Source organism: Chelonia mydas, chromosome 3, assembly GCF_015237465.2.
Source record: "Chelonia mydas isolate rCheMyd1 chromosome 3, rCheMyd1.pri.v2, whole genome shotgun sequence".
Taxonomy (NCBI): domain Eukaryota; kingdom Metazoa; phylum Chordata; order Testudines; family Cheloniidae; genus Chelonia; species Chelonia mydas.
In genome coordinates, this window is record NC_057851.1 from 17190676 (window position 1) to 17217251 (window position 26576).

General features: G+C 41.8%; 1 protein-coding gene across 8 annotated transcripts in view; it reads left to right on the forward strand.

Annotated features, from left to right (window-relative positions):
• Positions 1-26576, forward strand: part of ATAD2B (ATPase family AAA domain containing 2B) — a 165226-nt gene that overhangs the window by 111806 nt on the left and 26844 nt on the right. For all 8 annotated transcript variants that reach the window (XM_037893978.2, XM_037893980.2, XM_037893986.2 and 5 more), the window contains 2 exons: positions 8652-8774; positions 23465-23602. In XM_037893978.2, coding sequence (XP_037749906.1) covers positions 8652-8774; positions 23465-23602 — 261 coding nt within the window. The remainder of the gene's footprint in view (positions 1-8651; positions 8775-23464; positions 23603-26576) is intronic.

Sequence of the window (26576 nt, forward strand, 5' to 3'; positions counted from 1 at the left end):
GGCAAGAGCACCCAACCCATCCATGGCATCACCTCCCCAGCCACCTACATTGCAGATTCAGATGGAGGACACTACCTCAGAACCCTTGCAGGGTCTGGTACTGCACCCAGGGAGGCCAGTGACCTCTCTTCCTTCATCTTCGTCATCACCAGATGACACCATGGTAGCAGATGCTTCCTCTCCAGTGCTGAACACTTTTGGGCACAGGAGGACCTCTTACATGATTGGCATTGGCCTTAGATATACAGGCTGAATTGGTGCAGGAAAACACTCACAAGTTAGTGGATATTTTTAAGTCCTAGAACCTTGGGAGAGTAGCTCTCCCTGTTAACAATGCACTATTGGAATGTGCTGAGGCTTTGTGGAACACCCCAACAGCTTTGACATCTATGAGAAGGCATATGGACAATTATTATGTATTTATGTAGGGATTCAAGTGTTTTTATTTGCATCCTGCCCCTAAGTTGCTTGTCATGACAGTAGCCAATGAGAGGTCGCATCAAGGGAGGTACAAGTCCACTCCCAAGGACAAAGAATTTGGATCTCCTGGGCAGGAAAATGTATTCAGCCTCCTCCTTACAAATGCAAATTGCAAACCAGTAGGTGCCACTATTCAAATGTAAGGCATTTCTCCAGGATCTTTGTTACTGATGAAGATTCTGTCTAGCTGGTTTGATTGAAATTAATCATTCAGTGCTGTTCCTTGGAAAAATTGGAACCTAGGATACAAATCTTATATGCATCAACAGTGCAGTTACTACTTAGGCCAGTTGGATTTCGAGCTGAAGTAATTTCCTGGAATTTCCATGTACAGCTTGCATACAGTGTTTGGGACTGTGGAGACTTGGATAATTGCATAACCAGTTAATAGGTAGGAGTTGTTCCTAATGGCAAAAATCTGATACTGTAGGGTCAGATTTAATGTACTTAATCTCATTTCATTCCCTAGGAATAGTTGCAGTGTAACAGAATGTGTTGGCCCCTTCAAAACCAGGCACCACCAGCCCAAGTGTCACTGGAGGCTCAGCGCTTCAGTATTCGGAAACGTAATCTGCGGAGGTCCTGGGAATTGTAGTATGGGGGTTCAGATGACTAAGTGACCCTTATGACTGAGGTCAGGTGGGTTCAGGACTGAATATAGTGCCACGGTGGGAGAGTCCAGGGCAGGAGGAATGCCCCCTTCTCCGACCCCTTTGACATCAGGGCTGAAGGGACTATTGTGTCTGGCAAAGAGCTGAAATAATCATGCCTGGGGGAAGGGCTATGGTCCAACATGAGGTAGGGTGGGAGACTGTTTTGTTGACCTTTTAGTTATATGAGGAAGGGGACAGTACTTATGACCTAATTGGCAGGCCAAGTCACTTCAGCTCACCAGAACTGCTTGAAAACTACAGACCAGAAGGAAACCCAGGGGGAAACGGAGGCAATAACCACGTCCCTCTACTATAGGGGGGAAGCTGTTTTTACATCTGGCTTGATTCTGTTTTTATCCATTCATTTTCCTTGGGTGACAACTTTCCATTTAAGATTAGTGCTCCAAGCACCCCTGAAGTTACATAACATCCATTAGCGTTATTTCAGAGGTTCTCCCTTTTGTGAGATACCTCACTGTTTGTTTAAGAACTTGTTCATTAATTTATATTGGTCATTGTCTGTTCCAAGAGCTAACTCCTCTAGTCAGAGCGTTCCCTTGGAAGGTTGCTGGTCACACTATACTTCATGTAAAATAGAGCTGTATAGCTGCTATTTTTCTTTTCTTGAGACAGTGTTGGGACTTCCCATGTTATTCAGTTGTACTCCCCAGTAGTTAAATGGGAACACTTGCTGGTTTAATAGTTCAGAAGCAGATTTAACTATTCCATGTTTCCAGTTTTGGGTAGGAATTCCAAACTGATAGTTTTTCTATGAGTTCCTGTGCATGTGGATCCCACTCATGGTGCACAGATGCCTTCTCGACAGGAGTCAGATGTTTTTATCAGGAGAGTCCACCAAGAGTTGCACATGCACCCTTCACACCTCTCCACTGCCTTCCGTGGATATAAAGTACATCGTGTCCCTGTTCGCTACTCAATGTCTTCTAATAGCCCCCCTGCTGAGAGTCGGAACAATTTAGTGTCCTCCTTAGCATAGAAAGCTCTGTTGGTGTTTGTTTTCTTTGTGAATATTTTTCTTTTATTATTTAGGATAGTTATTTAGAATTGTGTTCGCATATTGGAAAAAAAATTAGGTTAGTACTGTTAGTTAGCCCATGAACTGTTACATTACTGTCAAGGGCCTTTATGCAGGAACATCATTCGCTAGGCTTCAAGTCATGTCCATCATGTTGGAAGATAAATCCCCTCATGGATAGACACAATGCTTGTTTGTTTTGTTTAGGTGAGAAACAGATTCCTTTAAAGTGTGCTATTTGCTGGGCCTTGAGGAAGTGCACTCAAAAATCTTCAGAGTACATACTAAGACTCTTTCTAATGGAGAAGTCTGAGATTACAGTTGGATTTTGACATGCCACAGCTGCAGGATTTTTAGTGTTGATGCTGAAGATCCAGCCTGAAAGTGCCTTGGAGATGAGGGAGGTAACTCTGAGCTCTGTACCCCCTAAGAAGCATCTTTCTTCTCACAAGAGCTCTGAAACTTGGCAGGTGAAGAGGTCAGACACCCCTGCTGCCATGGATGTAAAAACCATTCTTCCAGATCACTTCTAGGCCTCTATCCCATTCCTTAGTTCCATGCAACAGGAAGGTGGAATTACAGATACAGAGGAATTCACTTAAGGTGGCATCAGGCAAACTGGCACTGAGAATGAATGCAGCACTGGAGAGTCCAGTCTTCACACTGGCTTTGTATTTAAAGATGTCCCTAAAGTAATCTTTGGCATGAGGTCACTTGGTATTGAAGCTACATCATACCCTGACATGTGCCAAAGCTCCGGTATGGGGGTGACTGCACTCTAACTCCTTGGCACCAGGTCAGAGGACATCTAAGACTACGAGGTCAACTCCTATGGTACCGAGATTATCAACCCCTGATGAGGAGTGAATACTACCTATGATACGAAGCTCAACACCCTCCACGCACATGACACAAGGAATGTTTTTGGCTGTCTCTTTTAGGGACACATCTGACATAAGAGTGACTCTTGAACTGGGACTCATTTATTAGAATATTCTCCTTTGTTGGCTAGATCAGTCTCCACCAGAACAACCCAGAATGTCTGTCATTTAAAGATATATTGCTGGGTCCCCAAGTTCAGGGTCATACAAAGCCATCTTCTCTGTAATGGTTAGTGGCACCTTCCAGCTCAGCTCCCTTCTTGGAGGATTTTTCACCTTCTCCTCTTCATCTTCTCAGGCATCTAGCAAGCAGCAGTTTCTGGAACCTCAGTCACCTTCACCGACTCCTTCAAGAGAAAGGGAGTACAGTAGCACCTCAGAGTTATGAACACCTCAAGAATGGGGGTTGTTCCTAACGCTGAAATGTTAAAAGAAAAGGAGTACTTGTGGCACCTTAGAGACTAACCAATTTATCTGAGCATGAGCTTTCGTGATCACTTCATCGGATGCATACTGTGGAAGCTGCAGAAGACATTATATACACACAGAGACCATGAAACAATACCTCCTCCCACCCCACTCTCCTGCTGGTAATAGCTTATCTAAAGTGATCATCAAGTTGGGCCATTTCCAGCACAAATCCAGGTTTTCTCACCCTCCGCCCCCCCCCCCCCCTCCCAACTCACTCTCCTGCTACCAGTTTGTAACTCTGGTGTTCGTAACTCTGGGGTTCTTGGGCTAATGTGCCCTACCTGTATGGATTCTAGCCTTGGCCATACAGGCCTGGCTGGCCTCAACACTGAAGAACCCCAAGCCATCATTCAGCTTCTCTGAAGGAACCTGCATTTTAATTGTGTCAGAAAAGCCCTCAGGGACTTGTTCCTTCCCCTGTACCTCAAGTGGCTGTGAAGTTTCAACAGCCTGTCTCTGAAGAGGAGGATGGAGGAGTGCAGGATGACACTTCTCCACTCCAAGTTTTCTCATCATCTTCTCTGGACAAAACCATGATCTCCTACATTCCTAAAATAATGGAAGATTTTAAGATGAATCAAGAGCTTTTAAAGAGAGTAGAAGAGGCTCTGGAAGCTTCCTTGGACCTGGTACAGGAGAAAACATACAAGCTATTTCATATCCTGCAAACAGCTGCACAGAGCAGAATAGTCCTCCCAATTAATAAGAGAATCCTCCAGCCAGTGGAGTATTTGTGGGCCATCACCCACAATCTCACAGCAATCTCAGAAGGGTGAATGAAAATACCAGTTCTCCCCTTAGGGATCTGAATATTTCTATTCACTTCTGATGCAGTGTTGGAATGACTGTTTATGCAAGGTGTTACAACTACACTAATTTAACCATAAGTTCCTTATTAAATCCAAAGACTTATACAATAGCTGTATACATTCCTAAAAAGCCTAAATTATAAGCAATTTACTAATCCAAACAGTAACAAAATATTTATAAGCATTCGATCAAGATACTTACAAACAGGCTAAGTTCAAGGGTTTAGACCCACAAAGGTCCGCTCTAGCTTTGGTCATATGGTTTATCTGTGTCAAGACTCTCTAAGGAAGTGCAGACTACAGTGCAAGACTTGACGTTTAATGGGAAGGACATGTTCAGTCCAAAGACAGACAAAAAGTTGCACTCCAAGGATTCTTGGACCATGGTCGGATCTTTGGGCCTTTACATCCCAAATTTTAGAAAAAAGTATTATAAATCCCAGTTCTCTTCTAGGCAGAAATGCTAATCAACTACGTCATCTTTTTAACCATCAGAAACAATCAAGCCAGTTCAGAAAAAGAGAGAGGTTCCAAAAGAGAAAAACAGCCTTGTCGTCTGCTATCCAACCATCTCAGTCACAGAAGCAATAATTTTGATGCTTTGGTTGGGTATATGGCACAGAACAACGTGGATCTGTATCCCTCTCTCTTGCCCCTCCTCCTGTTTTGGTTCCTGCCTCTCTTCGCAGATGTCTGGACTGCAGTAACATCAGACTGTTGGGTCTTGTAGGTAATCCAAGAGGGACATACCCTCCAATTTCGTACCTTCCCCCATCCCTTTTCAAGAAATAATGTCACATGAGTCTCATGCACCAAGAAATACATTCTCTACTGGAACTGGGTGTGATAGAGCCTCAACTGTTAGCCTTCAGAGAGAGAGGATTTTATTCCCCTTATTTTCTTGTACTAAAGAAGAAAGGAGCTGGTGACCAATACTAAATCTCTGGCTCCTCAGATAACCAGTGTCAAATTTCACCTGGTGACTCTTGCATCCACCATACCCTCTTTAGATGACACGTACTGGTTCAGTACCCTCAACTTGCCTGGCACATATTTTCATGTGCCAATACATCCGTTGCACAGGAAGTTTCTTTGCTTTCTGATGATGGATGACCGCTATTAGTTCAGGGTCCTCCCGTTTGGCCTCTAAGCTGCACCTCGAGTTTTTACAAAATGTCTGTCAGTAGTAACCACCTGTCTGCAATTTCAGTGTGTTTACTGCACCCATTACTGTCTGTGTATGTGGATCCCACAATCCCTCCATCCCCGCAGCTCAGGGATTCTTCATGGGATGCTGGGTGGGGAAGGAACCTCAGTGCTGGGTGGGATTGGTTCACCCTTATGCCCTTAGAAGGGAGCATGAGGGCATGAAGGATACATGTGTGACCCTTGTTGGGCACTACCAATCTTCCAAACTGTGCAGGGGCACCAGAGCACCATGTGCAGGATCCACATGCTTAGAACATCTCAAAGAACAGTTACTATAAGGTAAACAACCCTTCTTTTCTCATATCCTCTCTGTAGTTGTTACAAGTCTCTGTGGAGTATGTGATTTGCTGTGCCCGTATAAGTCACCTTTATGACAGCATAACTGCATAGTCACTGAAGCTTTTACTGGTATAACTATTCTGGTAGAATATCACACCCCTAGTTAAAATAGTTATACCATTGAAACTTTAAAGTGTTGAGATAAGAACCCAAACAAAATCCTAGATCTGAAAACCCTGGACTTTGGAGAAGCTTTTGTCTGGGGCCAACATTTTGTTGTTGTTTTGGAACCATCTCTGCTGTTAGATCATCTTTAGTCTCTTTCCCACTTAAAACAAAGAATGCATTCATACTGTTGTGTGAACTCAACAGGGCATAAAACAAAATACTTTATAACCATACTTTGCCAAAAACCTCCAGGCTTGCTCTTAAAATCTTTCTGCAGCTATGAGTAACTTAAAAAATGATAAAGGTAGTTAAAGGAATGTAAAATCGTACCTCCTTCCCTACCAAAAAGTGAATACATCCTTAATATACAGTGTCTGTTACCTTTGCATCCCAAATTCATGAACTTGGGACTGTTTTGTAGGAAGTGATTCTAGGGGCATGCAGAAGTATAGCTCTAACACCCTTTTTTTGGTCAAGCTCCAGCAACCTGCTTCATTCTCTAGAAAATTAACTATTTTTATGTTTATATTGCAATAGTACTTAGAATGTACTAATAATTTCCCATTTGCAGAAGTTAGTCTCCACTGTTGACTGATTCTACTAGTCCTTCTAGTACTTTCAGCTTATTGCTATACAGTGATGATTTTATCCACATCATATATCACCAAGGCTATCTACACTACTCTCCTGCCATTACTCATCAACTATGAAGCACCAATAGTGGTAGCCCGAGAGAATAGCAGCGTAGACAAGGTATAGGAGATTTTTTCACTGTCCTCTAATCCTAGGTGACATGATGGTAAAAAAAAATTAATTAATTAAAATAAATAAAAAACAAAAATTTAAAAAATAGGTGTCCTGTCAACAGTAGCAACAGTCTCATTGTTGCCATCACTGTAAGGGTGATAATGCAATGGTGGGAGACTTCCCAAAGAAGTGTAGATAGTGCCTAAGAGACCAGGATAATGAGTTTTCTCTACTTTGGCTTTTGACTCAGCAAATTCTCTCTCTGCCACAAAAATCACTACTTTAAAAGATCTAAATAATGCTTAGTGTATTTTGCTTGGTATCCTTAATTGCGCTCTCATGCTCTTCTAATGAGTGTCTGTAGTGATTCTTAAAGTTGGATTAAATGTGTTAATTGCACGATAATATAATTTAGCCATTAGTATTTAATGTTTGCTGTTGAAATAATTATGCCATTCAGAAAAAGTAATTCAAGATGGATTATGGGCAATCTAGTTTGTACTAAAAACAAAGAAATAACTGGATAGAAAATGGTGTTGGGCATTTACCTGGGTGGAACATATCCCACAATGCAGTTTCTCCCCAGTGCAGTTTTACCTATTACGTCTCTGCTCATTTTCCAGCAAACTAATGTTGGAGTACTGTCTAGTCTACATTTGAAACTAGTGGAAATGAGTAATCTCTTGAGAAATATTCTTTCACTTTTAATACTTGGGGCTCCAATTTGGCCAGTGAAGTTTCCTTGGTGCCATGTCCCCCAGATCCAAGTGAATACACAGCAGTCCTCTGCAGACTTACTTTCTGCCAGTTAAGTTCATAATGTTAAAGCCACCAAAGAAGCAAACATCAATATCATCAGCATAATAGTCAGTTAAGCACAACCTTGAGTCTGTTACAATATGATGTTTATTATACAAATAAAAAGGCAACCATAATCTGAAGCAAAAAAGCAGGTGGGTGACGTAGAAGACTACTAAAAATCTTAATATTATTGACATTAGATTCTGGAAGTTTTTTTATACAGCAGATTCAGGAATAAATGACTTTTCCAGATTTTTCATATAAAACAGAGGTTTCCATAATCCCTTGTGATTTTTAAGTGTTTTAAACTAAATAGACCAGTAGTACCCACTTCACTAACCCACTCTGCAAACTGATTTCTTGGTTTGTTTGTCACTGAAGATCAGTTCATTGAGGTGGCAGCAGGCCCTGTGTGAACGATGTCATAGGAGAATACCACAGTATTCTCTGGTCTAATTTCAGGGACTCTGTACTATCTTGAAGCAGGCAAGGCCGCTTATAATTGTTCAGTGGTAATTTTTCCCCTTCTGCTTCTCTGATAAGGATTCCTGGTGATGCAGACTTTGTGATCCCATAGCATATTTGCTTGGAAATCACAGGAAGTAGAACTTAACATTTTGTTGCATAGGTTCTTCTTTTGTGGACCAAGCTTGACAAATTTTAGGCATCGCTTTCTACTATGACGTAAATTAATCTATTTAGGATTGTGGAAGCCCACTTCTTGTCATTGGAGAAACTCTACCAGTGATCAATTCAAAGCAATAATTTTCTACCTTAGAAAAATTCTGTATTGCCCAGTAGTTAAATTGTTTTTGAACTCATGTGATCCATATGCTAACTACTTATTTTAAAAAAAAAAGAAAAGGGGAGGAGGGGGAGGGGAACTGAAGTGCGACACATACTCCACAGAGGCACTGGCTTTCAGACCTAATGTGATGGTGGTCTGTCTTCATTTATTTTCTTATATTTGTTTGATTTGCTGGGTTTTTTTCTTCCATTTCAAGGTATGTATTGTTATTGTAATATGTATATAATTAACATACATTAAAAACACACAGAGATATAAGAATGTGTATAAAAATAAGTAAAACTGTCTTATATTAACTTTTTTTAATAGATAAAATAATTAGACACAGAGCTTGTACCTTGAAGGACACAGCACATGCCATAATTGCTGCAGAGCTGGATCCCGAATTTAATAAAATGTGTGAAGAAATCAAGGAAGCGAGACGAAAAAGAGGTACGTTTTGGACCTTTTAAGAAATATTTATTGTAATGCAAAATATCAGATAATGTAGTTAAATAAAAATAGGCAAAGTCAAAACTAAAAAATATAAACGTTTGTATAAAAATTTGAGAAGCTTAAAAGCTTAAGTGGGTGTACTAGGATGCCTGGCAGAGGAAAAAATTATTGATATAAAAGGTATTACTGAACATGGTGGAATAATGTAATACTTGGCTATAAACTATACAGAAAGGACAAATTAGGTGGAGCGTGGTTGGTGCTGTATCTAAAAAGTTTCCATAGGATCTGGTGGGATAAATATCCTGATTGGAGAGCACTGCAGTTGGATATATATGGATTCAGATCCCAGCTGCAAGAGTACAAATATACCTCTGGATCAAGAAAAGAATACTGTGTGCACAATGTTGAGAGAGTTCAGACAGGCAGCAAAATCTAACAAAAAAAAAAAAAACAATAATGGGGACTTCACCTATCCACATATAACCTGGTCAAATGTCACAATGAGCAGAAAAGAAATTTTGTTAAATTTTAAATGAATGCTTCTTGAAACAACCTTCTAGAGCACATAGTAGTAGATGCTATTTTCAACATAGACCCAAGTGACCACAATATAATCACCATCTTACAGGGGAGGAAAGGTATCAAAAACTAACACAATGACACTAAACTTTAGAAAGGGCGTTTTCAGTAATATCAATAAGTTAGTCAAAATATCCCTAAAGTCAAAAGGTAAGGAAGTAACGTTTAGATTTAGCATGGATGCTACTTAAGAAAACCATAGTTTCATAGATTCTAGGGCCCGAAGGCACCATTGTGATCATCTAATCTGATGTCCCTAAATTCCTGTTGGAATAGAGCATATTCTTTTTATAAATATCCAATAGAACCATAGTGTATCAGGGCTGGAAGGGACCTCAGGAGGTCATCTAGTCCAACCCCCTTCTCAAAGCTAACTAAATCCCCAACTAAATCGTCCCAGCTAGGGCTTTGTCAAGCCTGACCTTAAAAACATCTTAGGAAGGAGATTCCACAATCTCTGTAGGTAAACCATTCCAGTGCTTCACCACCCTCCTAGTGAAAAAGTTTTTCCTAATATCCAACCTAAACCTCCCTGTAAGCGTGTGGGACTCACCCCTGTGGTGCCTCCTGCTGGTGTCCTGGGACTTAGCTCTACTTCCAGCCTTGGAGCGCCCTCTGCAGGCTGGTGTCCCACTTACGCCAGGCCCGCATGTCCCTCCCGGACTGGTGTCTCTTGTACGCCAGGGTGCTGCCCCCTGGCAGTAACCCCTCACTTGCAGGGTCTCCCCACCCAGGGGAACCCCTACCCCCACCTCGCCTCAGTCTTTGGCTACTGCCCAGTCACTATCTACCAGACAAAGCCCTGGCTGGGATGATTTAACTGGGACTTGGTCCTGCTTTGAGCAGGGGGTTGGACTAGATGACCTTCTGGGGTCCCTTCCAACCCTGATATTCTATGATATTCTATGATATCTAGCCCCTGTTCACTGGGGCTGACTGCAGTATATAAGCCGCTCATCACAGGCAAGGGGTTTTTTTGGACCTGCTGCCTCTGCCTACCCGCGGTCTGCCCCCTGCAACTCCAGTACCTAACTGGCCTTTGACTAGGCCACAGCCTGCGGCGTTTCCAGGCCGGAACTCCCCAGCTCCCTTGGCCTTCCCCCAGCCCTGCTCCACTCTAAGGCACTTGGTTAGGCTCCCCAGCAGCCAGGCCCTTCTCTCTCTACAGGCAGAGAGAGTCTGTTTGGACTCCTGGCTCACAGCCTCTTATAGGGGCCAGCTGGGCCCCGATTGGGGCATGGCCCCAGCTGTTGCTGCCTTCCCCAATCAGCCCAGGCCTCTTGTAACCAGCCAAAGCCTTCTCCTGGGCTGTTCTAAGCCCCTCCGGGCAGGAGCGGGTATCTACCCCGCTACACTCCCCCACTGCAACTTGAGACCATAACTCCTTGTTCTGTCATCTGCTGCCACTGAGAACAGTCTAGATCCAGCCTCTTTTTGGAACCCCCCTTCAGGTAGTTGAAAGCAGCTATCAAATCCCCCCTCATTCTTCTCTTTTGCAGACTAAACAATTCCAGTTCCCTCAGCCTCTCCTTATAAGTTATGTGCTCCAGCCCCTAATCATTTTTGTTGCCCTCCGCTGGAATCTTTCCAATTTTTTCACATCCTTCTTGTAGTGTGGGGACCAAAACTGGACACAGTACTCCAGATGAGGTCTCACCAGTGTCGAATAGAGGGGAACGATCACATCCCTCGATCTGCTGGCAATGCTCCTACTTATACAGTAAAATGCCGTTAGCCTTCTTGGCGACAAGGGCACACTGTTGACTCATATCCAGCTTCTCATCCACCTTAACCCCTCTGTCCATTTCTGCAGGATTGCTGCCTAGCCACTCGGTCCCTAGTCCGTCGCAGTGCATGGGATTCTTCCGTCCTAAATGCAGGACTCTGCACTTGTCCTTGTTGAACCTCATCAGATTTCTTTTGGCCCAATCCTCTAATTTGTCTAGGTCCATCTGTATCCTATCCCTACCCTCCAGTGTATCTACCGCTCCTCCCAGTCTAGTGTCATCTGCAAACTTGCTGAGGGTGCAATCCACCCCATCCTCCAGATCATTAATGAAGTTATTGAACAAAACCGCCCGAGGATCGACCCTTGGGGCACTCTGTTTGATACCGGCTGCCAACTAGACATGGAGCCATTTATACTCGTTGAGCCCGACGATCTAGCCAGCTTTCTATCCACCTTATAGTCCATTCATCCACTTCTTTAACTTGCTGGTAAGAATACTGTGGGAGACTGTATCAAAAGCTTTGCTAAAGTTAAGGAATAAAACGTCTACTGCTTTCCCCTTGTCCTATGATGAGATAACTGGATCTGTGAAGGCAATTAGGTTAGTCAGGCATGACTTGCCCTTGGTGAATGCATGCTGACTGTTCCTGATCACTTTCCTCTCCTCTAAGTGCTTCGGAATTGATTCCTTGAGGATCTGCTCCATGATTTTTCCAGGGACCAAGGTGAGGCTGACTGGCCTGTAGTTCCCCGGCTCCTCCTCCTTCCCCTTTTTAAAGATGGGCACTGCGTTAGCCTTTTTCCAGTCATCTGGGGCCTCCCTGGATCACCATGATTTTTCAAAGATAATGGCCAATGGCTCTGCAGTCACATCCGCCAACTCCTTTAGCACCCTCGGATGCAGTGCATCCGGTCCCATGGGCTTGTGCTCATCCAGCTTTTCTAAATAGTCCCAAACCACTTCTTTCTCCACAGAGGGCTGGTCACCTCCTCCCCAGGCTGTGCTACCCAGCGGAGGAGCAGACCTTGTTCGTGAAGAGAGGCAAAAAAAGCACTGAGTACATTAGCTTTTTCCACATCCTCTGTCACTAGGTTGCCTCCCTCATTCAGTAAGGGGCCCACATTTTCCTTGACTTTCTTCTTGTTGCTACATACCTGAAGAAACCCTTGCTAGCTGCAACTCCAAGTGTGATTTGGCCTTCCTGATTTCACTCCTGCATGCCTGAGCAATATTTTTATACTCCTCCCTGGTCATTTGTCCAATCTTCCACTTCTTGTAATCTTCTTTTTTGTGTTTAAGATCAGCAAGGATTTCACTGCTAAGCCAAGCTGGTTGCTTGCCATATTTACTATTCTTTCTACACATTGGGATGGTTTGTTCCTGCAACCTCAATAAGGATTCTTTAAAATACAGCCAGCTCTCCTGAGCTCCTTTCCCCCTCATGTTGTTCTCCCAGGGGATCCTGCCCATCAGTTCCCTGAGGGAGTCAATCTGCTTTTCAGATTCAATCTTGATTTAAAGATTTCCAGTGATGGAGTATCTACCACATCCAGTGATAAGTTGTGTCAGTGGCTAATTACCGTCACGGTTAAAAATTTCCATATTATTTCTAGTCTAAATTTCTCTAGCTTCAACTTCCAACTATTGGAACTTGTTATAGCTTTGACTGCTAGGCTGAAGAGTCCTCAGAAATCCAAATTCTCTTCCCCCGTTTAGGAAGTTGGAATGTGATCTAGTTACCCCATAATCTTCTCTTTGATAAACTACATAGCTTGAGTTCCTTGAGTCTCACTATAATGCATGTTTTCTAATCCTTTAAGCACTCTTGTGGCTTTTCTTGGAACTCTGAAGTTTATCAACATTCTTCTTGAATTGACACCAAAATTGGACATTAAGTATTCCAGTAGCAGTTACACCGGTGCCAAATACAGAGGTAATATAACCTCTCAACTTCCTGCTCTATTTGTTGATTCCCCTATTTGTACATCCAAGGATTGCATTAGGCTTTTTGGCCATAACATCGCACTGGGAGATCATGTTCAGCTTATTATTCACTATGACCCCGAGCCTTTTTCAGAGTCACTGCTTTCCAGGATAAAGTCCATCTTGTGAGTAAAACCTACATGTTTTTTTTCTTGATGAATAACTTTGTTTGGTGTTTCAGAGTAGCAGCCGTGTTAGTCTATATTCGCAAAAAGAAAAGGAGTACTTGTGGCACCTTAGAGACTAACCAGTTTATTTGAGCATAAGCTTTCATGAGCTACAGCTCACTTCATCGGATGCATAAAGTGGAAAGTACAGTGAGGAGATTTTATATATACACACAGACCATGAAAAAATATACATTGTAGGGAGAGTGATCACTTAAGATGAGCTATTACCAGCAGGAGAGTGGGGTGGGGGGAGAGAAAACCTTTTGAAGTGATAATCAAGGTGGGCCATTTCCAGCACATTTCCAGGTGTTAACAAGAACGTCTGAGGAACAGTTGGGGGGGGAGAAATAAACAAGGGGAAATAGTTTCACTTAGTATAATGAATCAACCACTCCCAGTCTCTATTCAAGCCTAAGTTAATTGTATCCAATTTGCAAATTAATTCCAATTCAGCAGTCTCTTGTTGGAGTCTGTTTTTGACGTTTTTTTGTTGAAGGATAGTGACTTTGAGATCAGAAATCGAGTGACCAGAGAGATTGAAGTGTTCTCCGACTGGTTTTTGAATGTTATAATTCTTGACATCTGATTTGTGTCCATTTATTCTTTTACGTAGAGACTGTCCAGTTTGACCAATGTACATGGCAGAGGGGCATTGCTGGCACATATCACATTGGTAGATGTGCAGGTGAACGAGCCTCTGATAGTGTGGCTGATGTGATTAGGCCCTATGATGGTGTGTGTCCCCTGAATAGATATGTGGGCACAGTTGGCAACGGGCTTTGTTGCAAGGATAGGTTTCTGGGTTAGTGGTTCTGTTGTGTGGTGTGTGGTTGCTGGTGAGTATTTGCTTCAGGTTGGGGGGCTGTCTGTAGGCAAGGACTGGCCTTTCTCCCAAGATTTGTGAGAGTGACGGGTCGTCCTTCAGGATAGGTTGTAGATCCTTGATAATGCGTTGGAGAGGTTTCAGTTGGAGGCTGAAGGTGACGGGCTAGTGGCGTTCTGTTATTTTCTTTGATGGGCCTGTCCTGTAGTAGGTGACATCTGGGTACTCTTCTGGCTCTTTCAATCTGTGGTATGTGTGTATATATAAAATCTCCTCACTGTACTTTCCACTTTATGCATCCGATGAAGTGAGCTGTAGCTCACGAAAGCTTATGCTCAAATAAATTAGTTAGTCTCTAAGGTGCCACAAGTACTCCTTTTCTTTTTGTTTGGTGTATTGAAACACACTGTTTACTTACACCAAGCTTTAACAATTGATCCAGATAACTGTGTATCAGTGACCCGACCTTTTTCTTTGATTATCACTACCCCATTTTGAGTCATCTGCAAACCTTATCAATAGTGATTTTGTTCCAGGTCATCGACAAAAATGATAAACAGCGTACAGCCATGAACTGGTCCTTCTGGAACCACACTAGAAGCAGACCTGCTCAGTGATGATTTCCCATTTCCAGTTTTGTTTTGAAACTTAACAGTTAGCCAGTTTTTAATCCATTTCATGTGTTCCATATTGATTTTGTATTTCATTAGTTCTTTAATCAGTACGTTATGCAGTACCAAGTTGCATACCTTACAGAAGTCTATTACATCAATGCTATTAACTTTATCATGGCTACTCCCTGATACTTGTCAACCAAATCTGTAACCTAATCAAAAAACATACCAACTTAGTTTGACAGGATCCATTTTCCACAAACCCATAATTATCTTACCCTCCTTTAATTCTTTATTAATGGTCCTGTATTAGCTATTAGGCTGTTTTCACTAGAATCGATGTCAGACTGACAGGCCTATGGTTATCTGGGTTGCCTTGTTTACACTTATTAAATATTGGTATAATGTTAGCTTTTCTCCAGTCTTCTGGACCTTCCCAAGTGTTCCAAGACTTATTTAAAATCAACGTTAACAGTCCAGAGAGCCCTTAGGCCAGCTCTTCTAAACTCTTGGATGCAATTTATCCAGACCTACTGATTTAAAAAGGTTTAACTTTCGTAGCTCCTATTTAACATCCTCCTGAATTAGTGTTGGAATGGAAAGCTCATCATCCTCATCCTCATCCTCATCCTCATCCTCATCCTCATCCTCATCCTCCTGAATATATAGAATCATAGAACTGGAATGGACCTCGATAGGTGATCTTGTCCAGTCCCCTGCACCGAGGCAGGACTAAGTATTATCTAGACCATCCCAGACAGGTGTTTGTTTATCTAACTTGTTCTTAAGAACCTCCAATGACAGATTCCACAACCTCCCTAGGTAATTTTGTTCCTAACTGTAAGGGCAGTTAAGAACTGGAAGTTTTCTTAATGTCTGACCTAAATCTCCCTTGCTGCAGTTTAAGCCAATCTTCTGTATACTTAAGACTCTTATCGCCTCCCCTTTCAGTCTTCTCTTCTTCAAGCTAAACAAACCCAATTTTTTCAGTCTTTCCTCATAAATCATTTTTTCTAGACCATTTTTGTTGCTCTCCTCTGGACTTCCTCCAATTTGTGCACATCTTTCTTGAAGTGTATGATACCCAGAAGTGGACATAATACTTCAGTTGAGACCTCTCCACTGCTGAGTAGAGTTGAAGAATTTCTTCTCGTGTCTTGCTTACAACATTCCTGCTAATACATCTCAGAATGATATTCACTTTTTTTTTAAATTGTTGACCCATATTTAGTTTGTGATCCACTACGACCCCAGATTGTTTTCAGCAGTACTCCTTCTTAGGAAGGCACATCCCACTTGGTATTTGTGCAGCTTATTTTTCATTCCTAAATATAGTACTTTGCATTTGTCCTTATGGAATTTCATCCTGTTTATTTCAGACCATTTCTCCAGTTTGTCAAGATCTTTTTGAACTCAAGTGCTGTGCTCCAAAGTACATCTGTCTTTTTCCCCAAATACAGAACAGGAATATTTACTGAACGCTTCTCCTTTTCTGTGTTAATATTGACAATTGTACCTTTTCTGTCTAGTAATGGACCAGTATTATTATTATTTTATTTTATTATTCTGTGTTTTATAGAGGAGGGTTTTGTAGTAGAGTTTTGGAAGTCCTGTGTACCTCTGAACAAAAAGGAAGTAGGAAATCAAGAAGTAAACCTAAATGGCAAGTTTCAAGAGAGTATTTGAACCAAAAAAATACCCTTCAGAATATGGAAATCTAAGCCAACTAAAGCCACTAAAAGGAGTCTAAACTCCAGAAGGTAATATGTAAGAAAAATTAAGAGGGCTAAGATGGAATCCAAAGAGGAAATAAGTGAAGATCTAAAATCAAACAAGAAATTCTTTAAGTATATCAGAAGCTGGAAAGCTGGTGAAGGCATCTGCTTTATCACCAAGAAGTAAAAGGAACAATTAAGGAAGATAGGGACATTACTAAGAAGCTAAATGATTACTTTGCATTAGTCTTCACAATAGGGGAGATACCTAGGGGCAGATTCTTGGTGTAAATTGTTACAGATCAACTGAAATCAATAGAGCTACGACAGTTTACACCAAGAAAACCTGCCTCTTAGCCTGCCCTTTAGCAAAGATGAGGTACTATCAGCTTCAAGTAACTCGGCCAGAGTCTTACATGAATGAGTGGATGAGGTTCTGTTGCCTACAGTGTGCAGGAGGTCAGACTAGATGATCCTGATTGTTCCTTCTGACCTTAAAGACTATGAGTCAATGATATTGAGCTATCAGAGTAAAGAATCCTGGAGCAGATTCATAAACTAAGAAGTAATACATCACCAGGTCCAGAAAGTTGTTCATCCAAGACTTCTGAAGAGCTTAAAAATGAAGTGACTGAGCTGCTAGCAAAAATAGCGGCCTGTGCAACCTTAATAGGGTCCCTTTCTGCACATGCATTATCATAGTCTTTAATTACGTGATCATAAACTAGTTATCCACACTCTAACAAGTATCATCTGAGCATGTGCAGACTGAGATTTTTTCAAGAGCTTATAACTTGGCCAAATTTGAGCATTTTTCCCACAAGAATAGCAAAAGGCATGTTTTGCACCAGAATGATCCCCATGTCAAATTTGAAGTCCTAGTTCCAAAGCATGGATGTGCTGGAGTTTATCAGAAAAATGGCTGTAAGAATTTCTTTTAACATGGGGAAAAATAACTTCCTTTTCCCTGATCTCATTCTCTGAAACAGCTGAACCATTTTTCTCTAAACTTGCCCCCCCAAATTAGCCTGAGGGAGATGTCTGGCATGGAAAATTCTAATTGTAATGGTTTTAGTATGGCAAAGTTATAAACAATTGAAAAGGGTCTTATAATGGGAAGTGTTGGGTAACCTTAACTTAAAGACAGTGTTACCAGCTCTACCTGTAAATAGACTGTAGGGGTGATCTAAGAAATTAAAGACAAGTAAACATTACAGGTGCAGCTGATAAATAGATCAAAATGATAATTAAAAATTGAGTAATAAAACATGTAAAAGATCACAATATGATAGGATCCAACCAGCATGATTTCAATAAAGGAAAATCATGCCTTGCTAATCTGCTAGTATTCTTTGACTGTGTCAGTAAAGTAATGGTTGACTTAATTTAGACTTCCAAAAGGTCTAGGGCCCTTGCAATATACTACTGAATTGGGCAGTCATGATGTTGGAGGCAAATTATTATAGTGGATCAAAAAGAGAGAGAAATCTGAGTAGGAGTTAAAGGTTAATTTTCATTATGGCAAAAAACAGTGTGCAGCAACTTTCTGTACAAGAACCGTTGTTGTTTGATATATTTTTAATAAGCTGGATAAAGGGTGAAGGGGCAAACATTTACAGATGGAACAAAATTTTTAGTCAAGTCCAATGAGGACTGAGAGAAACTCTAGAAGGTCTGTAAGCTGGGTGAATCAGCAACATGATGGTTGATGCAATTCATTGTTCTTCTTTGACTAGTGCCCCTGTCGGTGCTCCACGGTAGGTGCACTTGTGTCCCTGTGCTGCCAGAGAACTTTGGTAGCAGTGTCCATTCGGCCCGCACATGTTCCCTCCCCCCCCCCCCCCCCCCCCCGTGCTCTGCCATGAGACTAACCAATGCGTGCTAGCGAACCCTCCATTAGTTCCTTCTCAACCATACCTGACTAAACACGGAGCTGTTAGCAGTCCGTTCATCTGATCTTTCTCTTTCTCTTAGCACTTCAAATGTTAGTTAATCCCCTTCTTAGTTGTATAGCGTCCTTTATTTTCTTTCTTTTGGAGGAGGGGGACTTTTTATTTTCCCCCTGTGTCTGGGGTTGCCCCAGCATGGGGTATGCCTGGTTCACCAGACTTTGAGGTGTGTCTCATGCAAGGAAGTTATCCCTATAATGGATAAACATTCCTGCTGCATCCATTGCCATGGGGAAAGCCACATTTCCCAAAAGCGGGTTCTCTGCCAACATCTCAAGTCAATATCTTGGAAAGACAGAGAACTGAGACTAAAACTTCTCCTCATGGAGGTAGCTCTTCAGCCTTCCCCGAACCCAAGCCAGGAGTCACCCAAATGGTGCAAATCTTCCCCACAGCCCTCAACATCTATAGACTATGGGTTTAAGAAAACAGTCGCAGACCCCTCATGTAAGTCTTCAAACAAAGAGGGCCATGAGCTCCCTGAGTGAGCCCTGAGCTAGCTGAGAAAGGTCACTGTCTTGTTTGGTATCATCGATACTGTCAGTATGGAGACAGTCTAAACATGATACCCATAGCTAATGAAGGTCTGAAGCAGCAGGTACAATTGCTGCATCTAAGGACCTGATGGGCATATGCACCAAAGCAACAGTAATGGCAGATAAAAGCAGAAACAGAGACAGTACCACCGCTAAGATGATGATGCTGGTATGAGTGTTACCATTAGCAACATCAAGAATGAGCCATCCAGCCTCTGAGCACTCGGTACGGCCCAGATCACCGATCCCTTCATTGCTGCTGGCCCACCGGCAAGCACCATCGGCACCAAGTAGGTCAGCACTTCAGGAATTTAGACACTCTAGAGACCTCATGGTATCTGACATACCAAAGTTTTCCTTGCTCTGTACCAGTGCTAAGTTTACTTTGGACACTGGACTCTCCACCAGTACCATATCATGCACCTCCAATGGTGACTCGGAATAGCGAACAGGAGGAGGTTGTTTCCCGTCACTCCTCCCATGTTCCTAATAATGCCCATTACCAACCTGTTTGCTCCTCAACCAACATGGTATGGCCAACAATAGGCGCCACTACCGGAACCCCTTCCACCGCCCCAGTGGCTCTACTGGGATCCCTGGGCGACATACAGACTCCACGCCTCACGAGCATCTAGTGTGGCCCACCGTAAGCCTTTGAGACGCTCTTCCTCAGCTGTGGTATTCAGAGTCTCTGAACATCCAGAGGAGATCCTGGAGGGAACAGAAGGATGGATTCAAGGAGGACCAACATCTCTTCCTCCTCTCCAGAGAAAGCAGTGATGCCCCCTCTGCTATCCCTAGTAGATGACTTTAGGCTATTTCAAGAGCTAGCTAAAAGGGTGGCAGACACATTGCAGGTACCTCTTGAGAAGATAAGAACCTATTGGAAAATCTTGGATATCTTGCACTCCTCTTCTTCCAGAATAGCCCTCCCCATCAATGAGGCCCTTCTGGACCCAGATAAACTTATATGGCGAACCTTGGCATCAGTCACGCTTATCTGCACACAGGTTGATAAAAAATATTATGTCCCAGCTAGGGATATGAAGTTTCTTTTTTCCCTCCCCCCCCCCCCCCCCCACCACTTATTCCACTGTTGTGGATGCAGTAAACTCCCAAAGTTGCTAACACCAGGTGAGGTCCATCTCCTGTGAGAGGGACTGGAAGCGCCTCGATGTATTTGGGAGAAAGGCCTATTCAACCACTGCACTGCAATTCAGAATTGCAAACTATCAAACTCTGACAGCAAAATATGATTTCATCAGTTACGCCAAGGTTAACGTGTTTATTGATCAGCTCCCAGAGTCACACTGTGCACAGTTTTGGGTAGGGCTGTCAAGCGATTAAAAAAAATTAATTGCGATTAATTGTGCTGTTAAACAATAATAGAATACCATTTATTTAAATATTTTTGGATGTTCTCTACATTTTTTAATTGATTTCAGTTACAACACTGAAAACAAAGTGTACAGTGCTCACTTTATATTTATTTTTAATTACAAATATTTGCACTGTAAAAAAACAAAAGAAATAGTATTTTTCAGTTCACCTAATACAAGTACTGTAGTGCAACCTCTTTATCATGAAAGTTGAACTTACAAATGTAGAATTATGTACAAAAAAAACCCCTGCAGTCAAAAATAAAACAATTTTAAAACTTTAGAGCCGACAAGTCCAATCAGTCCTCCTCCTTGTTCAGCCAATCGATCCGACAAACATTTACATTTGCAGAAGATAATGCTGCCTGATTCTTGTTTACGGTGTCACCTGAAAATGAGAACAGGCGTTTGCATGGCACTGTTGTGGCATCGCAAGGTATTTACATGCCAGATGCACTATAGATTCATATGTCCCTTGATGCTTCAGCTACCATTCCAGAGGACATGCGTCCATGCTGCTGACAGGTTCTGCTTGGTAACAGTCCAAAGCAGTGCGGACCAACGCATGTTCATTTTCATCATCTGACTCAGATGCCACCAGCAGAAGGTTGATTTTCTTTTTTGGTGGTTTGGGTTCTATAGTTTCAGCATCAGAGTGTTGCTCTTTTAAGGCTTCTGAAAGCATGCTCCACACCTCATCCCTCTCAGATTTTGGAAGGCACTTCAGATTCTTAAATCTTGGGTCAAGTTCTTTAGCTATGTTTAGAAATTTCACATTTGCATCTTTTTTGCATTTTGTCAAATCTGAAGTGAAAGTGTTCTTAAAACAAACGTGTTGGGTCATCATCCGAGAGTGCTATAATATAAAATATATGGCAGAATGCGGGTAAAACAGAACAGGGGACATACAGCTCTCCCCAAAGCATGAAGAGGCACATGAATCTTTAGTGCATCTGGCACGTAAATATCTTGCGACTCCAGCCTCAAAAGTGCAAACGCCTGTTCTCACTTTCAGGTGATATTGTAATTAAGAAGTGGGCAGCATTATCTCCTGTATGTAAACAAACTTGTTTCTCTTAGCAATTGGCTTAACAAGAAGTAGGACTAAGTGAACTTGTAGGCTCTAAAATTTTACATTGTTTTGTTTTTGGGTGAAGTTATATAACAAAAAACCCTACATTTGTAAGTTGCACTTTCATGATAGATTGCGCTACAGTACTTGTGTGAGGTGAAATGAAAAATACTATTGTTTTTTTTACAGTGTATATACTTGTAATCAAAAATAAATATAAAATGAGCAATGTACACTTTGTATTCTGTGTTGTAATTGAAATCGATATATTTGAAAATGTAGAAAAACATCCAAAATATTTAATAAATTTCAATTGGTATTCTATTAACAGTGTGATTAATTGTGATTGATTTTTTTTAATCTCCATTAATTTTTTTGAGTTAATCGCGTGAGTTGACTGTGATTAATTGACAGCCCTAGTTTGGGGCCATTGTTAGTGAGGGACAGCTGGTGGCCAATACAGCATTCCAGTCAGTGTTTTTTGCAGCTGACATTGTAGCTCGGTCTAATCTCTACAGCAATGGTTATGTGGCGAGCATCCTGGTTGCACCTGTCTGGCTTCCCTAAGGAAGTACACACTACAGTACAGGACCTCCCCTTGGAAGGCACCAAATTGTTTGCCGAGAAGACTGACACATTCCTCCATAAGCCTAAAGACTCCAGGGCCACTCTCTGGTCATTAAGGATTTATACACCTGGACAAAAAAGAAAACGTAGTCCGCAACCTCAGCATAAATCCCATGTACCACATTTCCCAATGCAACACTGTTATGAGCCTCCAAGATAAAAATGCAGATTTTCCAAATGTAAACCATCAGGCCCGCAGTCTTCCTCTTCACAATCACTTACCTCAAAACATGAGTTTTGACATCTTGGTTGAGGTGCCGACAGACCACTCCCCTCAATCAACTGCAGCTGACCAGCCCTTCACACCCATTTGGGTACCTCCTTGCTTCATTCCACAACTGGTAAAGAACAATATCCGACCAATGGGTTCTGGAAATTGTCCACAATAGGTACTCCATCCACTTCACCTCCTCCCATCCACTCCCAGCACCCTTCTCCATCTCTGTTCAGGGACTCTTTTCTTGAGAGTTTATTATGACAAGAAATAGATCACCTTCACTGTCTAGGAGCCATAGAGCCTGTACCTCAACACCGAGGTGGCAAAGATTTCTACTCTTGTTATTTCCTGATACTCAAGACAAAGGGAGTTGGAGACCCATACTGGACCTCAGAGCACTGAACAAATTTGTCAAGGCTCAGAAATTCAGGATGGTCACAGTAGCAGTGATTATTTCATCTTTGGAACAGGGAGATTGGTTTTCGGCTCTCCACCTGCATGATGCCTATTTCCACATATCAATCCTACTTTCTCGCAGACAATTTCTCAGATTTATCCCAGGCCAGGACCATTAACCAATACAGAGTATTCCTCTTTGGCCTCTCATCATCTCTGGGAGTATTCTCCAAGGTCCTCTCCGTAACGGCGGCTCACCTAGTCTCCCAGCGGATTATGATCTACCCCTACCTGGATGCTTGTCTCCTCAGAGCCCGCTCCTTCAGCAGGGCTTGCCAGGTTACTTAAACTTCTGTAGACTTGTCTTTGGAACCGGATCTACAGATCAACGTCCAAAAATAGATGTTCACCCCTGTACAGCGGTTCGTAGGAGCCTTTTGTCAGCCTAGTCAGGCTCTTTAGTACTAAGTTTAGGTCCCTTGTTGGAGTAGGATGTCTGGGTTGGGGGAAAAGGTTTACTATACCCCTGAGGAATCTATTTGTGGTTGGGTGGGAGAGCACTGAGTACCCTGATATTCTGTGATTCTATGGGTGAACTCCTCCCGTTGGTGTAGGCAGTGTCTACACTGAAGTGCTACACAACTGTGTTGCTGCAGCGTTTCAAATGCAGATAAGCCTGAAGCCATCACATTTGACAGTTTTTAAGACTTTGTCCAATACATTCTATTGCCTGCTAAAAGCAAATATTATTCATTTAAATCTTGGTTTAGCAATGTCCATCTAAATATGTTAATTGCTTTGTTTTTAATGCAATGTTATGTTCTAGGCTTCTTTTTGTGTTTGTTTTATACTGCTCAGATTATTTAAATAGGTATGCATATCTTTTATGTGCAGGCTTATCAGTAACAACAGAGCAAATAAATCCTCATGGTTCCAGTGTACGGAAAACGGAAACTAGAGTTGAAGAGGCATTTCGGAACAAACAAAAAAATGCAATAGCGGTTTGGCATAACTCTGCAAATAAATGTGCATGTGAGTACTTCAGATCACATTGTATCAAAGCGAGAGCACTAGCCCAGAGAGCAATGACCAAGGATTTGATATACACCTAGAAAAGGACTATTATTTCTGTAAAATATCTGTTTTAGTTAGTGATTTCTTTTATTTCCCCTGTAGAAATAGCTCTTGTGTCTTTAAGAGGCATCCATTTTCCAGCGTCATTAAATCTCTGCTTAGGCAACCATTGAAAGGAAGTGGAAAGCAGGATTTCAAACTGTCTTTGCAATGCAAAAAATACAAGTATTGCAATAGCTTTAAAATATTTTTTTTTCAGTGTAAAATAATTCTAACCCCCAGAAAAAGATAATTTTTTATTCATCTTAAGAAGGTTTTCAATTTACGATCTTCGTGTTTCACATTTGTACATAAGTAAATATTTCCTGTGTTAAATAAGGCCGTTTTTTATGGTAGAAATTAGTAGGCTTTAATTTGCTTGCAGGAATCCAGTTGTGAGCAACTTAAGTATCCAGTGCTGAAAGCTGATGGGCACCCTCAACTTATCTCATTTAAATAAATGGAAGATGAGGTTGTCCAGCACCTTGCAGAATCAGGACATCAATTCTAAAGTACAAAAGTATCTTGTATTATGTTTGATGGTATGCTGTATAGGTTTTCTGAATGTGGTTTAGGTAATAATAGGGACTAACAATTATTCTTGAGACGTTTACTGATAAACGTAATTAAATGAGTTGCAGTGAGCTTGGTTATAAAATTGTACTATGTGAGCTTATTTGACCAACCAGAATAAGGGGGCATATCAGAGGGAATGTGTGGGGGCAATTTACTGAGACTAGTGAATGAGCTTCCAGTTGAAACTGTGGGGTCAATTATAAATATTTAAGCAAAAACTGGATAATTTCTTAGGGAAGTTCACATAGATCGAAGCGGGAAATTTTTTCGCTGATCTTTCCTTTTTCTCCAGTGTACTTTTGGGGGGAAGGGGCTGTGTGCATGCATCCGTCCATGCATGAGTGTTGGTCCCAGGATATGAGACGCACAAGGTGTGGTAACATCTTTTATTGGACCAACATCTGTTGGTGGAAGAGATAAGCTTGAAGAAGAGATCTCTGTAGCTTGAAAGCTGGTCTCTTCTACCAATAGAAGTTGGTCCAGTAAAAGATATTATTCCCTCACCCGCTTTGTGTGTGTTTGGCATGGTAATGATGCTACCTTCCTGGCATCAAAAAATGTTTTGGAAATATATAGGATAGATTTGGCATCAAATAATTCCAGTCTGTGGCCTGTATTTGTGGCCTTGTTTCTTGCCCAGTCCTTCAGTTCCTATGCTTAAGGAATTCAATAATCAGCAATATGAAGTAACTGTTTGTCTGAGATGTTCTAAAATAGTGGAAGCAGAAGTTTGCTTTCTGTGTTCTCGTTTTGCCACATGAATAAAGAAAAATGTGGACACTTTACATAAAAATAAAGGTAGAGAAGAAGATGGCCAATGATTGTTTGCACTCAGTCCTTATGTGCCCTAAATCAGATTGCCACACTGTGGTCCACAGAGTGATTCCTGGTGGTCTTTGAGGTGCTGTGCTACTGATTCCTTCCTTCATTTCCAGCCAGGACTCTTGTGGAAAGGAGGGTCAGCACCACTAGTCACTATTGTATTAGAAAAACTTGCTGCTTCCTTCCTCTCTCTTCCTGGCCCTCTATAGGTGACGCGCTGGCCGTTGCCTCAGGGGTACAGCGAGGAGCCATCAACGGAAGGAACTGCCAGCTTCTCCAATATATAAGTGCAAACTGAGCTAGTGTCAAGGCACTGTCCTCAGGAAGATCTGGAACTATAGAGAGTGGGAGAGAAGAAAACTAGAGGGCTGGCTGAGATTTGGGAGCAGGCAGGAGGCAGTCAATAACCTAGGTGGTAAGAAGGGAGCTGGGTTAGGCGGCTGCAGGGCTGGGGTGAGGTATCTGGGAACTAGAGGAAGAAACGGAGAATTAAATGAATAGCCAGGATGGACCACCAATATCTTGGGGAAGAGGGTCAAAGAGGTGGAGGCACAGGATCTGGAGACTAGGGAGAAAGAACTGTGGGGCTTAGGGTCCAGAACAAGCATGAGAAAGAAGTTGGAAGCAGGGAAGGGAGTGAGGGGACGGCCTCAAGCAAATGAAGAGCAGGACTAAGCGAGGAACAAGGGAGCTTGAATGGCAGCAGATTGTGGGGCAGGACTGATTTTGTGAGGTGGTGGTAAAACAGATTGCAGACGATAATCTTAGAATCATAGAAACGTAGAACTGGAAGGGACCTCGATAGGTCATCTAGTCTAATCCTCTACACTGAAGCAGGACTAAGTATTATCTAGAAGATTATTTTGTTTATAGAAAAGCAAAAAGGAAATCCTTTGGAAGAGAGATTAAAACTGAAGTACCTTCTACAGATTTCTGTTGACTGTCATAATGTGTGGAAAGTTTGTGTGTGATAGGTTTGGAAAGGACTGATTCTGAATGTAGGGGGAATATTTTAGAGCCAGAGTAGGATGTTTTGTGATTTACAGGTCAGTGAAATTAGGAGGGGATGAGGTAGTCTTTGCTATCAAAAAAGTTTGGCAACATTTGACTTAGAAACTTAATAGTAATATCAGAAAATGATTGATATAGTTTGATTATATGGGACCAAAACTGTTCTTTATAGTTAGCATTTCTGAAACAGACTTCCATTTTTTTCTTTAAGGCTGAAACTAAATTCAATTTTTCCTTATAAATGAGGTTGATCTAGCTTTGATGTAGTCTTTTTGTATGCAATTGCAGCATCTTCCTGATCAATTTTCTCTTCCAGGAGATTTGTTTATAACATTTAGAGAATAGTTGCCAAAAATTGGGGTAAGTCATATGAAACATATAATAATAAACCCTTTTATAAAGCAAGATGTTGCGCATCTTCTCCTTGGGAACCATACTGGAGAAGAGACTTTTTTTTCCCCCTCAGATATTTCAGTGGCTTTGC